The following is a 15,395-nucleotide window of genomic DNA, read 5'->3' on the forward strand; positions in this document are numbered from 1 at the left end:
TGTAGGTCCTGGACATCTGACTAACACCAACATGTCATTCCAAGATATGTACCAAAGACCTACTGCTATAATCCCTATTTCCCATAACTGCATCCTCCCATCTGTGTCCTATTACATGGGAAGTTCTATTACATACCTGGAATAGTACTCTACTCCTTTATGTGCAGAAATCCTGTAGTACAATGCTTATGCTATCACAATATGTCTTTGTAAAGAAAGTCACAAACCAGTTTACCATAGGCAGCAATTTGCCTTTTGTAGGTAATGCTTATGAACAGGTAATTGCCTGTGCACCAATCTGTGGCTCACATTTGCTAAGTGCATCCACAACAACTGGGTTGCATTTCATTAACCAATGGCATGGCACCATCGTGCTATATTTAAGGCCTACATGTAGGCATTGGCCCTTTTCCTGGCCTGTGAGAATGACATTATCAAGATGTGAGGACTAATGCATCAGAGAGGGTAGGTAAAAATACTGTACACTGTCCATATTTATGTGGTATGTCCACAGTTCTGCATGCTATGTCTGGCCATTGTGAACAAACTTTCTGATTATGTGGTAGTTTACTGTTTAACAATGTGGGTTGAAGTCAGTAAGAGGACAGACAGATGTGAGTGTCATATGTCATTTGCATCAGAGTATGCATGCTGCTGCAGTAGCTGCTGGTCTATTAGCTGTGTATGTTTGTAGGGGAAGGCTGTGATGCATGTCCAGTGGCAGCTGGTGACATCAAAACAAAGGGGGGCTGCAGGAGACAGCTGAATGGGTGGGGCCAACAGGGAGGGTTGTGGCCAACTAGAAGGAGGTGGAGTTATGTTCAAAACCACAAAGACTGAGACTTTAATTAAATATGCTGGCCTGGGTGCCAAACCGACATTATGAGAGCCCAATCAAGACAAAATGAAGTGGAGAAGTAAAAAATAAATTTCAATGCATTGGGTATATGACAGCTTACGTAATATTTAAATGGAAACAAAAAAGTAGTGAGGCGTGAAAAACTAAATTACTTTTTAATTACATTACTGGAATGCCAGTCAAAATCATGTATGAAAAAACAAGCAGCACTCAACTCAAACCACTTCTCCTTGCACTGCAGTTCTAATTATAATTTATATTCAGCTTTATAAAAGTACCAAGTAACATGTTGAAAGTAGCAATCTCTGTGATACCTCCACTTGTAAAAATGTTTCTTATCCAAAAAAGACCTGCTGCCTGACAACAACTATTTACTTGTTTCATGGGGAAAACATGATCAAAATAAAAAATGAACAGCAAACAAGCTCAAGATAAATTGCTTAAAGGATTACTGCACAGGTTATGGACCACAGATGATAGATTGGCATTCTTTTTAGTTTAGGGGTAAAGTGTGAGTGAGAATATAAAGTAAGGGGAGGTGTGGCAGGCACTGCCTCCCACCTTGGGGGTGTGGGAGGGCATAGCCCCCCACATAATTGCAGTGTATGCACTATTATATACATGTGTATCCATTAAAATACATTGAAATATATAACATCAGTAAAAACTAGTGGCAAAATGTGGGGGGGATTCACCCCCCACACCCCCCAATGTCGGGGGGGGGCTGTGCCACCCCTTACTTTATATTCTCACTCCAGGATCGCACTACAGTGGGGCAAGGGCTATATTCCATTTTTGTTGACCAAATGAGCTTTCAATCAAATGAGCTTTCAGTGAAGTGGGCTGCCTGAAATCATTTTCGACCAAATGTAATTCGACCAAAAGCAGTAGACCTATATATATATATATATATATATATATATATATATATATATATATATATAAAGATAAAAGGTTAGAACTTAGTAGTATTTGAAAAGCCAAGGATATAATATGTTCCATTTTATTTTACAAACACCATCAGCCAGTACCTCTTCCACTGTCTTTTAACTAATTGGTCATCATCAATTAATAATGTAGAAAATCTCTGTTGTCCCAAATACAGCATTAAGGAATGTAAAATTGCCTTCTCTTCACTAATATCCTCTACACAGACAACCTGTAGTTCTGAACTATGAAAACTATGAGATACATCGCTTTAGAAAGCTGCTTCTACTTTTATTAAGTACACATTGCAGAAATCACTGCTTTAGATATTCACCAGTCTATTACATAACTGCTGTCATACTACTAATGCCCTGTAGTGCCAGTGTTTATCATGTAATGATAATGAGACTGCTACTTAAAAAGGGTAGGAAACTGCTGTAACACGTGCTGTTTGCAAACACTTTGTACTCAGGTATTGACTGCTTGCTGTACTCAAACCGCTGATTCCCCAACATCATTTGTGGATGACACTAATGCTTTTATGTCCAGTGTAGGTACTATGATCCACCTGCCTCATGGATATTACTCATAGGGTGAAGTAGCATGCATAAATTTGTAATGAACTCAGTGCTGCCAAAGTTCAATGTAACATTTACACACAACACACACACACACACACACACACACACACACACACACACACACACACACACACAGCCAAACACAAGAATTCATTCATTCTCATTTCAAAAAAGTAATTCTATCACACTGTCAGCTAAAACGCTGTCTACATTCCTTATTTCTGATTAGAACATGAATTTACATTTTGTTTAAAAATGAGCACTTAAATACAGAAGCTGCAAATTCTCTAATTTTAAACTACCGCACATAACACATGCCATTAGTTCACCACATGCAGGATTATCTGACTAAATACTTTCATTTAACCCGAATAATCAAACAGACCACTTTGGAGGTGAACATGATGCTGTCAACTTGCACCAAGGAAATCAGGAGTTACATATCACAGCTGTGCATAATGAAAGCTTAAGTATGTCTGATGCAGAGCACATCATTGCAAAAGCAATCACAGTATATATCAGGACAACTATCCTACAAAAACAAAACAAATTTAAATCTCAAGTGCTAAAGCGTTACGAATGCAACGTTTTATTAATTCCTGATTAATGTTTGTTTTTATTATAAGGACAGTTAGGACGGTTTTTCAATTTGTTTGCAAATGCTGTCTGCACTTCACCCAGTCACAAATCTTTAGTTCAGACAATCAGTTACTTCAAAATCATTTTCTCAAATTTTTACAACATACAGAGTTGAGCAGCTTATTTAAAGATGGGAGTAGCCAGGGCACATTAGTCAGTGCAGAAAAAAAGTTTTTAGCCATATAACCAATATGTAGCATTTAAAAAACATCAGTAAAAGAAAACATAGGACAAGGACACGTACCCTACAAATTCTTACAGATCACTGTCCGTCTGTGACCGTCCGATCATCAAACAAAGTTCCGAACTCTCCGTAAAACAAGCAACCAAAGTAGTACTACTATTTACTGTTTCTCGCTCTCTTTTTCCCAGCATGCAAAGCATGGGAAGAGAGCAAGATCCAGTCAGTAGCCATCCAGCCATCCATGTCAAGTACGTGACTGTGGATGTGGCAGTCCGATCCCCTTCCACTTTACTGTGCGGTTAAACCGCATAGACATCTGGGCATCATACTGATACCTTTTCTCCTTAATATGGGCTGCTTTTACAGCAGTCTAGATTTACAGAAAACTATTTTTTTTAAACTGAGAACTCACTGAGCATGCACAGGTCAAGTTCTGGGACTTAGCGAGTCAGTTGGACTCATAGCTAAGCAAAGAAGCCAGTAGTATACGAATACAAATTGAAATAATTAAATTTATAGATATTTTATTATTTTAAATGTTTTTTCTTTATTCACAGCTGGGGGGACTGGAGTCCAATGGCATGAGCTGCCACTGTGCATGTCCCTGTCACTTGACCATTCTCTCCACCCCTTTTAGTATGGGTGTTGTGTGGATCCCTTGTTGTAGGTGTTTGGGTGGTATGGTAGGTTTGTAGCAGAAAACTGAACATATTGCTGTATATGTTGCAGACTGCAGCTGCTGCATTTTGCCAGGATTGATACTAGGGATTATGAACACATTGGAGGAGAGCAAGCTGTATATGTCAGTGAGGGAGCAGTGTCAACTCTGTTGTCACAGCATAGCCAGGGTGAGGGTACCCAACCCATAACAGTCCAGGTGAGGCATGTGCCTCAGATACATATGTTATGTAATAGTGCCATCTAGAAATGTGAAGGTGACATTTAGGATGCCTATACATATTTGTGAAGTGTGTCCCAACCTACAGGCCTTTGATGTGTTAATATGGGTGGCAGTGACTGCAGTAGTAGCAACCAGTTTTCTGCTTAAAATTGCATAGCTCAGTCATTTATTTGCTGTTTTGACAACCATGTACTTGACATGCAACAGACTGGAATGGAAGACAGGACTGAATGTGGCAAAATGTAAATCATGCTAGGAATGTAACAGATTGAGCTACTGAGTCAATACTATAGCAGGTGCATTTGCAAGACATATGTTCATGTATACAGTCTGTTACACAGGATTTGCATTAACGTGTGTTTGGATGGGTATGAAGTGTGACACTGAACTGTCTATCATGATTTTGTAATCTCAATCTGTACTGACTTGCCAGAACTTCAGCACACAGAATAGTTTTTGTGATAACCATGCCAAAAGTAGGTGGCACAACTGTGGACATTCTGCAGCAGTCTGTGCAGTTGTCAGCTCTGCATGATATCCTAGGCCTGACATACATCCGTTAATATTTATTTGGCTGTGTACTGGTTTGATGTCTGCATCACAGTCCCAAGTATGATGTCATTTTCCCCATTACATGTACAAGCAGTGTGTTATGTTCATGAAAACACCTGCTACATTTCAGAGCTGAGTGGCCTAGTGGACTAAAGCACTGTGCTGCAGTTTACGGGGTCCCATGTTCAAGACATGGCAGAGTGATTATTTTGTTGATGTGCATAACAGTGGCAGAAACATATAAGGTGATTAAAGCACATTTAAGCAGTTATATGCAGGTTTAAGTTAATTCCAAAAAAAAGGGGGGGTGATAATAAACAGGTGAAATGGGGACAAGCAGGGGGGAAAACAATGTGAAAGGCAGGTAGGGATGTGCATGATGGGTGTAGGAAAGAACCATAGCTCTCCATTTCTTGTACAACAATAGCTGTGCAGGTTGTAGAAAATTTGGAATTTGGAGCTTCACATCCCAGAGAGAGGTGTGTGTGAGTGACATAACTGTGTTGATTAATTGCTGTAATGATTAATTGTAGGCAATGTATGTGTGGGCAAATTGGAGAGCTATGTATTGGGTGATTTTTTTTTTTTTTGTGGGAGAGATGCCCACTTTTTTTAAGGTGAGAGCGGAATATTGATGAAGGGTTATAGATACATGTGGGGAGGTAATTTTGGTAGGAGAGATTTCATTTGCAAACAGACAAGACAAGACAGCAGACAGGGGCGGTGTATGACACATGAGGGAGTAAACACTTTGGATGGGGAGGGTGTTGTGCAATCGGAGACTGATGTGCCACCAGACAGTAGCAGTGAGTATGAGCTCACTATCCATGGGTAATCAACACTGCTCCTTCACTGCCTCGAAGGTAGCTGTAATGGGAGCTCGGCACCAGGGCCAGCCTGCCACTCCAGGTTGGCCAGTCTACCCTCAATCTGGCTCAGCTTATCATCGAACCCTTGGTGTACGATCCTGTGCACCATCCCTGGTAGCTGTCACTGGGTGACAACTCCTTCTCCACGCCCGCTCCCAGGGGTCAGATGGGCCCTATCCCATGAGGCAGTTCCACCCATAGGTGGTACAGGACTGGCAAAGGGAGCAGCACAGTTTGGGTCCCAGATATGCTGGTACCCGGTGTCATGGCTGGTTGAGGTAGGGTAGTTGGATCTGCAGGAACCAGCCTATCTAGTCATGCTATGGTGTTGAGGTTTTTTCGAAGTGTATAATTTAGTAATGAACAGAACATTTAAATGTTAGCTATAACAGCATGCCATGTTGTTGCAAATAACCCAGTAAGATAACATCGCATAGTATATGGAACACAACAATAAATGGAATATCAGTATTGTAACCATGCAGGTAACAGTTACGGCAAAAGGCCAACAGCATAGGTAATTCAACCAGGTGTTTTAGTAAGCAACCATTGTACTATATAGCAATAATAAAACACAAGGCCCAACATAAGGTTTTGAGAACAACATATGTTAAAAGTAAATCATACTTGATGTATAACAATAATAAATTGTGATGCAGATAAGGGGTGGGAGAGAGAAAAAAAACATTCCATTACTACCAGTATAGGCTATATTGTTTGCAACAGTACTCTTTTATACTCTACAGGTCTGTCCTTACTTTATGTATGCAAGTGCCCTATAACTTCTGTAGGACCTACATACCTCTCAAGCTATCCACATGGGACAGTATGGGCCAAGCTATAACACCTACAGGTTTACAACTACAGGGGACTATTACATGTCAGGGGAACATATGTGACTTCCAAGGTGTACTGTGTACTGTGGGCTGATGTTGTGTGTGTGCTATTGACATAAATCAAGTGGATGTTAAATCTGTGTCCAAGGGATTTGGCAATAGTGATCACAGTCTGTGATAGTGTGACACTTGAGAGACATGTATTGTGCACAGTACAGAGAGTTTACATTTATCATGCTGTCCTTGGCAGGAATGGGGTTAGACTATCAGCAGACATTCACAGATGCACCAAGCATACAGCCATACCAAGATTAAAAAGTTTTTTTTATTTTATTAACTTGTATTAGTAGTGTATGTGTTGATGTTTTATTTACTGAAGCCTTACCACCTTGCTGAGCAATGCTGTTTACACTCTGGTACATCTGGACACACAAATTAGTAACCCATTCGAACAGTTACGGCAGCCATTTATTTACCTGTAATTTCTGTGAGAAGAACATCTGTTAACAATATGTAACTGTTTCTATAAATATCTAGTAGTACTTGTCCCTGGATTCAAACTCCGATCTGTGTGTGTGACAAAATGTGTAACATACCTAGCGCTTATCAAACTGAGCTACTGAGCCAATGCTGAGTATTAATTGAATGATATGTGCCTAGAGCTCACTTGGTAACAAAACTGTGACCTGGTAATAGAGGTAGGGTGTTATACAAGACTGTAGTGACACCTGAACACACATGCATGAGATTCATGCATGACAGAGATAGTAGGTGAACTGTGCATTAATACATGGAGTGCAGGTATAGACAATGAATCCCAGTGGGTGGAAATATGTGCGAAGTGTACAGAGCACATCGGTGTGCTGAGTTGGCTACCTGACCCATATACAGTTGCAGATGATATATTTGCAGTCTACGGCTATTACAGTTTCACGCTTGCCTGCAGCAGCGTAACTAAGATCAGGAATGCATATAGTTGAAATGCATTGGTTAACACAAGACAATTTTGTGATACACATTATTATACCTTGGCCATTCCTATTATAGGCTGAGATCTTAGTCCAGAACAAATATCATGATGCATTGTATTTTGTAGTACAGCTCCACATCTACAGTTTAGCAAAGCACTCTTTATTAGCTAACCTTCATATACTTAGTGGTATTATTCCCATTTTTACTTCACAGCACTTGCAATACTCGAGTTCATGACCAACAGCCCAAATACACAGATATTGAGGAACACAGCTTTATTAGGGGTGATATCATGCAGTGATTGGTATACATCTAACAGTTTTTATTGATGGACAGCTCATACAATGCAGGTGTTGCAAGAAAGCTGTAATTCCGCAATTCATTCAGTAGATATTTTATTTCCTTAACATTATGAATGCAGTTGAATATTATTTCCTTAACATTATTAAGTGCAATAGAACTTTATTTCCTTAACATTATTAATGCAGTTGAACTTCCTTCCCTTAACATTGCTAATGCAGTAAAAACTTTTATTTCCTTAACATTATTAATGCAGTAGAAACTTTATTTCCTTGACATTATTAGGTTTCATACTTTCATCTGTATTGAACTGTACCTGGCATTGCACTCAAAACAGAATATATCTACTGGCAGTTACTACTGTACTCTTTATTGTTTATATGACTATAGATTGCAAGATATGTCTGTACTCACCACACTCATGGTGGAACCTGGCCAGGCAGCCTGCAGGGGTCTCCAGGTTATGGGCTCTCTCCTCTACAGCTGTGGGGAGAGAAACACACTTTTTTCCATACATGTCTATCACATATTCATACTAGAATTTGGTAAAACAATGCTTACAATGCTTACAAACTTGTGGAACATTATCATCCTGAGCATCTTGGATTCATGTGACCAAGAGATCCCCTTCCTATGCTTCAGGTCATCGTAATGGTGATGCACCTACTCACCTGTGTGGGGGATACCAGTAGCACTTGTGAGATCATGTGCCAGCCAGTCCCAATCCTCTGATTTATACTCCAACCCCTGGTACTGACCCTGCAGCAACTGGGTGCCATGGTCTTTTACAAGGAGTCCAACCATGACCCTAGACTCCAGTATACCCCACTGCTGCGCACCCTCACCAAATCCTGCCATAGTTCCTGCATTATGGCACCTGCTGATCATGCCTTTGCATCTGGGACAGCCAGTCACTTTGCTCCACCCTTGTTATGGGTCTGAGAGTGACTTATGTATAAAGAGAAGTTAGTGAAGTTTGACACCTTCCAATTACAAAAGCAAATCCATAAGTTTGACATGATATAGATGTAAATGACATGGGAGCGGGATTGTGATGGAAAAACATTGGAAAGGAAGGACAGTAGACATCTGGTCCCTGTTATGGAGGAGTGGCAGGCCATGAAAAGTAGCTCTGCCAGGAAAATCAGTAATTCCTTTTAAGACACCATTAATTTTCGCTCTTTTAAAATTAAACAATTCATTTGCTTGAGTGTCTTTCAAACACTTTCACCTTCCTGTGAAGGGAAAGCTTTGAACAGTATTCAAAAACTGGCTTTTTCAGTATAATACAAACAGTGGATGGCAAGTTAGACAAAAATGCAGTAGTTATCAGGTAGGTGAAGAAACTGCAATACATCAAAGGAGATACAGGAAGTATTAATAGGAGTTTGTGGTGATTTTGTGGACTTAGAAACTTAAATGTCCTCAAGGTTCCAAAACAACAGTTCAAAGCAACAGTGAATCATAAAATATAGATAGAGTGTATTAAAACATGGATTCACAATCACCAAGGTCAGAATTATAGATATACTAACTGAATTACAGAAAATCTGAAAATTACACACAGCATGGGTGATCAACAGAGTCACACAAGAGGCAGAATTTATGATTTATTTGTTGTTAAAATGTTAAAATGATTAGTAGGGGAGGGAACCTGGACACATGAAGGCTAAAGACATGGAAAGTAATATAGATAGCAGGAATGGTGACTATTTCAAGGATAAAATAGAGATAGGAAACTGAGCCCTGAGGGTGAAATGAAAGAGAAGGGTTTCTGGGGAGATAGACCAAGTAGACATAATTGTTTCACAATGGATACATTAGATAGCCTCTAAGAGAAAAGTCATGGAGGAGATATGGCCTGTTGCTTTTATTCTATGAGGCCACCAAGCTAGAGAGTATGGAAGGAGATGAGTGTGGGCTTCGGCTAAAGGACCCCTTACACCTAGTTTTCCATGGGGTACTCAGGCGTAGAGAGTGGGATTGAGGGACAATTGGTATTATAAGGAAAATAATTTGATTGGAACATGGAGGAGTGAGACTGGTGACATTTAATATATCAAGATTTTCACACCTGATTAAAATAAAGAATGTGATGCAAAAGGTATTGTTAAAAAGAAAGAAGGTGATGCAAAAGGTGAATCAGAAAAAAGGGATATGTTTTTAGTGAGATGATAATAAATAAAAAAAAAAATGATAAAGAGAAAATCACCACTGTAGACTATCTGCATCGAGGCAGATTGCAAGCCAGGGGGAGGCAGCAGGAGACTAGCCTTCCATTCCCGAATAGACTGGGTCTAGTCAAAAAGTCAGTAGATAGGAACAGGGAGTGAAGGTACTTTATATTAATGGGAGAATAAAGAGGATTAGATGAAAACAGGATAGTTTAATGCTTTGAACAGGAAAGATGACTGATGTTTTCAATCTTTTTTAAGATATCAGACAATGAAACAGAAGTTGCATCTAAAGGTGAGGAAATATCAGTGCGATCTTATAACTGAGTAGGAATATACTGTTTGGGAATATGGAATATCATATAGAAACACAGCTGGGAGGGGAGGATGGGAATGATTTCTGCAAAAACGATTATGTGGGTGAAATGGAATATAATTTTATTAGAAATATGTTAGTATAGCCCGTCAAACTAGATCACTTTCTGGTAACAGGGATAGGGGAAGGCTAAGGGTAGGCAATAGAGTTTGGTCTGTCCATTCTATTATTATTTTGGAAATAAAGACAAGGGCTGAGAAAGGTACCATTCAGTGGTGGAGGTGGATACATTGTGAATGGAAGGAGAATGCTGAGTAGGAATCCTTTGGAAGGTTAGTAGACCAAAGATTGTGGAACAATTCATAGAAAGGAACAACAGTATGAATCAACTGGAAGAACAAAATAAAGGTGCCCTGAGCAGAAGGCTGATAGGTATGGATGTCAGAGAAGGAAGCAGGAGGATAGTGTGAAGCAGCTAGAGAGAGTACTCCTGGAGATACAGAAGGATATGACTAAAAAGTGATGAGAAGTGATGAGGAGTGTGAATTATAGTTAAACATAGCTAGTACTTTATGAACTAAGGAGTGAAGAAAAGTGTGAATGCTGGTTCAACATAACTAGCATTTTGTGAACTAAGGAGTGATGAGGAATGTGAATCCTGGTTAAACATAACTAGCACTTTGTGGACTAAGGAGTGATCAGGAGTGTGAATGGTGGTTAAACATGACTAGCACTTTATGATTGCCATTTGCCTTTGGCTGAAAGTCCAAGAAGAATGAAGAATATGACAAAAAAAACAAGCAATTGGAATAGGATGCTGGCATTCTTAAAAAAATAAGTTGAACAAACAGCATTCAGATTATATCACTAATATAGTCTAGTCTATGTCAATTAAATAATGTTTTTCTCTGTTAATGATTGTGCATTACCTCAGAAGGGGCACTATCATCACTGAACTTGCAAAACGCTATCAGTTAGCAAACCTGTGTATGAGCTTTTGTATTTGCAAAAAGATATTTCAAAGTAGCATTGTTTTCTGTTTGGGGATTGAATTTCATTATTAAAACTTATATCCAAAGATTGTATTTTTTTTTTCATTAAAAACCTTTTAACTGAATCAATAATAAACAATGTATAAACAATGAACTAGATGTGGCTTTCAAAATACTGCAACAAAACTTATCAAGAAGATGATAACTATAGACATGATTTGCATTCATAATTAAATGGATTAAAAGGGTCTGAATGTTTACTTATTTAACTGTAGAAAATTTAACAAAATTGTGATTGTCATATAATTACAAAATTGCAAAAATGAGTAAGACAATCATGAAGCAGAGCTTCACAATATGTAATTCTGTAATCTTAAATTTCATAGAGTAGCATGTAAAGCAAGAACATTATAATAGAACCTTAAGGCAAAAAAGCATGTAAAAAATTATAATATTATGAAATAGCCAAAATGATTTTGTTCCAATTGTTTGGCAATCTAAAAATGTTGTTTTCAATTTTGGGAGTAATTTCAAATTATCTATTTCTCTTCCAGCTCTACAATGCAATACCGTTAATCCGGGGCCTTCCACTGCCTTTCCAAAAAGCTATTAAAAACATGGATATTATTAAAGGATTCCTGCATGACATAATAGAGGAGCACAAAAGGACATTCACACCAGGAGACCCAAGAGACTTCATAGACAAATATTTAGAAGAAATTGCAATGGTAAAGCTATTCTTAAATACTTTTTTAAATTTTGTATAAGGAGTCATGGCATTAATGAATGTATATTGATTGCAATATGTTTAAATATGGGTTGCACTTTTGAATACTAGCCAAGCAAATGCTGGCATTATATTGTGGACTGTTCTAAAGAACATTTATATTATATTCCTAAATTCACAAACACATAAAATAAATACATAACAAAAATAATGACATTTTTTCCTGTGGGCCACTGTTTCTCCACACAACTTCCTCTCCTAAGCCCTTGACTTCATTATTTGTAATCAGTTATGTGTTGATGCTTCTCAGGGAAAGGCTGCAGTGCTTTTGGAGTATCCACAGCTCATATTGTCTGACCTGACACACCAGAATTCAGTGTTAGATTTCTACCAGCTGTCTGACTATGCAACATCCCTTCCAAAACACATATATTTTTTAAGGCTATTATTCAATATTATCAGCAGAAATAAGTGGAGAGGTGACATTCATAATCCCAAGGTTTATAGTTGCGCAGTGCATATTTTAAGGTTATACTTATATACAAACATAATGAGTACCAACTAAGTGCAGTGACTTCTGTTAAGTGAAAGCCTACTTGCAGGAATGCCTACTTATTCTAAGTTCTTAAAATGGATGAAAAATATTTTAGTTATATGTGAATTCATTCATCAATGTACAAAGTCTCAATACATTTCTGCCATTTGTGGAAGGTGGGGATGAGAGCAAGATTGTGCAAGTCTGCATAAGCTAATGGCAGTTAGCTGAGGCAAATGGGGCTCAGTGCAGCTATTTAGAATGAATTTTAACCAAAAAATAACTATTTGGCAGTAAATGTGTATAAAACAAGTTATAACCGCAATAAATATATGTATGCATGTGAACAAAACAAGTAAACTATGCAACAAATAATATATTTAATTGTTTTTGCATTTCTTTAGTGTAAGACATCTTTAGAGCTATAAAATTCATTCAAACTGAAGTTTAAACCATCTCAGGTACAATCACATAATGACTCTTGCCTGCTTATTTAAAGTTATAACACCTAAATTATGCAAATGTATCCTTATCAAAACATCTGCACCTAATGAGTATCTCACAGCTTATATACTTTACTAAAACAGATGTTATCTACCATTTGTTCATAAAAATACATTTCAAAACATCTCTTTGTTACATAAATACTATATGTATGTGAGTACTAACGTAGTTTCCTTTCAACTATAGGATAGACATAAGGAAGACATTACCAAACACTGCACAATTTAACAGCCTTTAACTTTAAAACACTTGCTGTAATCAAAACGTCATTCAATCCTGACTGATTGCAAGTGTTCATTCTCTATTGCCATTTCAGTTCTTGCAGTTCCAGCCTATTTTGCAGTCCACCCCCCACACCACACCCTCGGCATCACTATTTGCTTCCTTCACCATCATAAATAAAGACCATATAAAGTTAGGACACATTTGTGCATGTTTACTTAATGCACTAGTAAAATATTTTTATGTATGTTATAATTATGTTGATATATACCCAATCTCAAAATCATTTCTATATTTCTTGCACACTATGTAATACAGGTGGCACACCAAGCAAGATATACTACTCCTTTTGTTCGACAACTAACATTTTCATTAGATTGTAGCAATTTATTAATCACTTCAAAATTGCCCCTCTTACTGTCGTTCATGAATGGACATTGTGCACACATATTGTATAAGGCATCTAAATAGCACATGGAGTTGCCTCTGTAATCATCCCACATGAAGCCTCCTCTATCTCTATCACTATCCTGTCTATTTCTCCCTTCCCTACTACCATAACTCACTTAACTGCTCTGTATTGTACAATTACCCTCTGAAGATAACCAAATGTGTTATGTAAATTCATTCAAAGGTTTTATTGTATATTTCTTTGCTATGTTTTTTCAAGAGTGTTATAATGCTTCTTACTGTGTTGTACTGTGGAGCTTTATCAACATTTGCTTAACTATTTTATTGTAAAATTTTCACTGTATTCATCTACAATTTTGTTAATTTTTCTTGCTTACTTGTACTGTGGAGCTTTTCTTCCCGGGCATTCACTGAAAAATGGCTTTTGCTCAGATGGACTATCCCAGTTAACAAATGTCAAATAAATAAATAAAAGTAGTATCCTTAGCTTCCAACCCACGGTAGTGGTGCTGCGGTAGCGTTGTCGCCTCACAGCAAGACGTTGTTGCATTCAACTCTCAGCTAGATAGTCTTCTGTGTGGAGGCATGCGTGAATGGGCATGCCTTCTTTGAAGGTTGTGCATCAGGGCTGGTAACTCGGCATGTAAAAATCCACTACCAAACATTAGCGGACCGGAGTTCTGCTGTGACGACCCCTAACCGGGATAAGTCGAAAGACATAACAACAAGTATCCTTAGCTTCCACCAAGTTAGAATTTTCATTATCTGCCTGCGATTCTTTCCTTTTTTAAACAAATATTGGTTGCATTCCTAATATTTTCTTTGGTATGTTCAGTGCTGTAATAATACTTATATAGCTATTAATTATTTCCCTTGTGTTTTTGTGGATATAAAGTATAGTTAAGAATCAGAACCATTTCACATGTAGAACTGCCATTAGTTCTGACATTTCCACCACTACTAGTGTCTCTAATTTCCCACACAGCTTCTTCCTTGCGGAAAATACGATACTGTTCCTGTCTAAACTTGATGTTTTAAACAATGTTATTGACTATATTTTGTGGATAGCCTTGCTCACCAGACATCTTTTTAAATACAAATACTTCTTCAAAGAATACTTCACCCATTCATGTAATTCCAGATGCTCTGACCAATTGCCCTTGTGACACCCCTGCACTGGCACAGTAATCAATGAGCCTCAGTACTCACCACTAGCACCAGTGAGGGTATGCACATTGTCAGGATGACAAGAACACATGCAGTAAAGTACAATATCCCTTAAGAGCACACAGAGATCACAGTCAGTCTGGGGCTGGTTATTCCCTCTTTTTCCAGATTCCCACTAAGACTCCCCAGTGGCACAGCTATAGGGTTATGATCTCAGCTGAGCAGTCAAGCTAAAATCTCCAGCACCCTCTTTGTCCAACCAGTGCTTCATGTCCCTCCCCAAGTAGCCCCCCCCCCACACACACACTTTCAGATTTGATTTATATAACAACACACAGACACTCCTGGGGAAGGCTGGCACAGGTTTACTAGCTATGCCCCTTTCTACCCAGACTTTACCAGCTGCCACCAACTACTACTTATCAGCTACCATAAGTCCCTTCCCAAAGGGTGACCAATTCTACAGTGTAATGTTACTATTGTCCAAATGGTAAGTGTGACCAACAGCAAGGTTATTGGAGTGGCCTATACAGTGTCACCAAATGCATATGCAAGTACCCTAAGAGCTTAATATCTCTAAACAAACCATCCAAAATGAAAATGTTTGAATATATTTAATAATAAATAATAAAAGAACAAGACAATACTTAATAACAGAAACAGTCACTTCAGAGTTCAGAATCACAAGAATTATTTTAAAACAACATTGCAGGACAGTCTCAATTAA

The 15,395-nt window shown here is 38.3% G+C and overlaps 1 protein-coding gene across 1 annotated transcript in view; it reads left to right on the forward strand.

The window, feature by feature from the left end:
• Window positions 1-15,395, forward strand: part of LOC122809630 (cytochrome P450 2D26-like) — an 844,591-nt gene that overhangs the window by 663,503 nt on the left and 165,693 nt on the right. The window contains exon 5 of the mRNA XM_044081265.1: window positions 11,657-11,830. Within this exon, the coding sequence (XP_043937200.1) occupies window positions 11,657-11,830 (174 nt within the window). The remainder of the gene's footprint in view (window positions 1-11,656; window positions 11,831-15,395) is intronic.

Source organism: Protopterus annectens, chromosome 8.part0 (genome assembly GCF_019279795.1).
Source record: "Protopterus annectens isolate FY-2018-M chromosome 8.part0, PAN1.0, whole genome shotgun sequence".
In the NCBI taxonomy this organism is placed as follows: Eukaryota; Metazoa; Chordata; order Ceratodontiformes; family Protopteridae; genus Protopterus; species Protopterus annectens.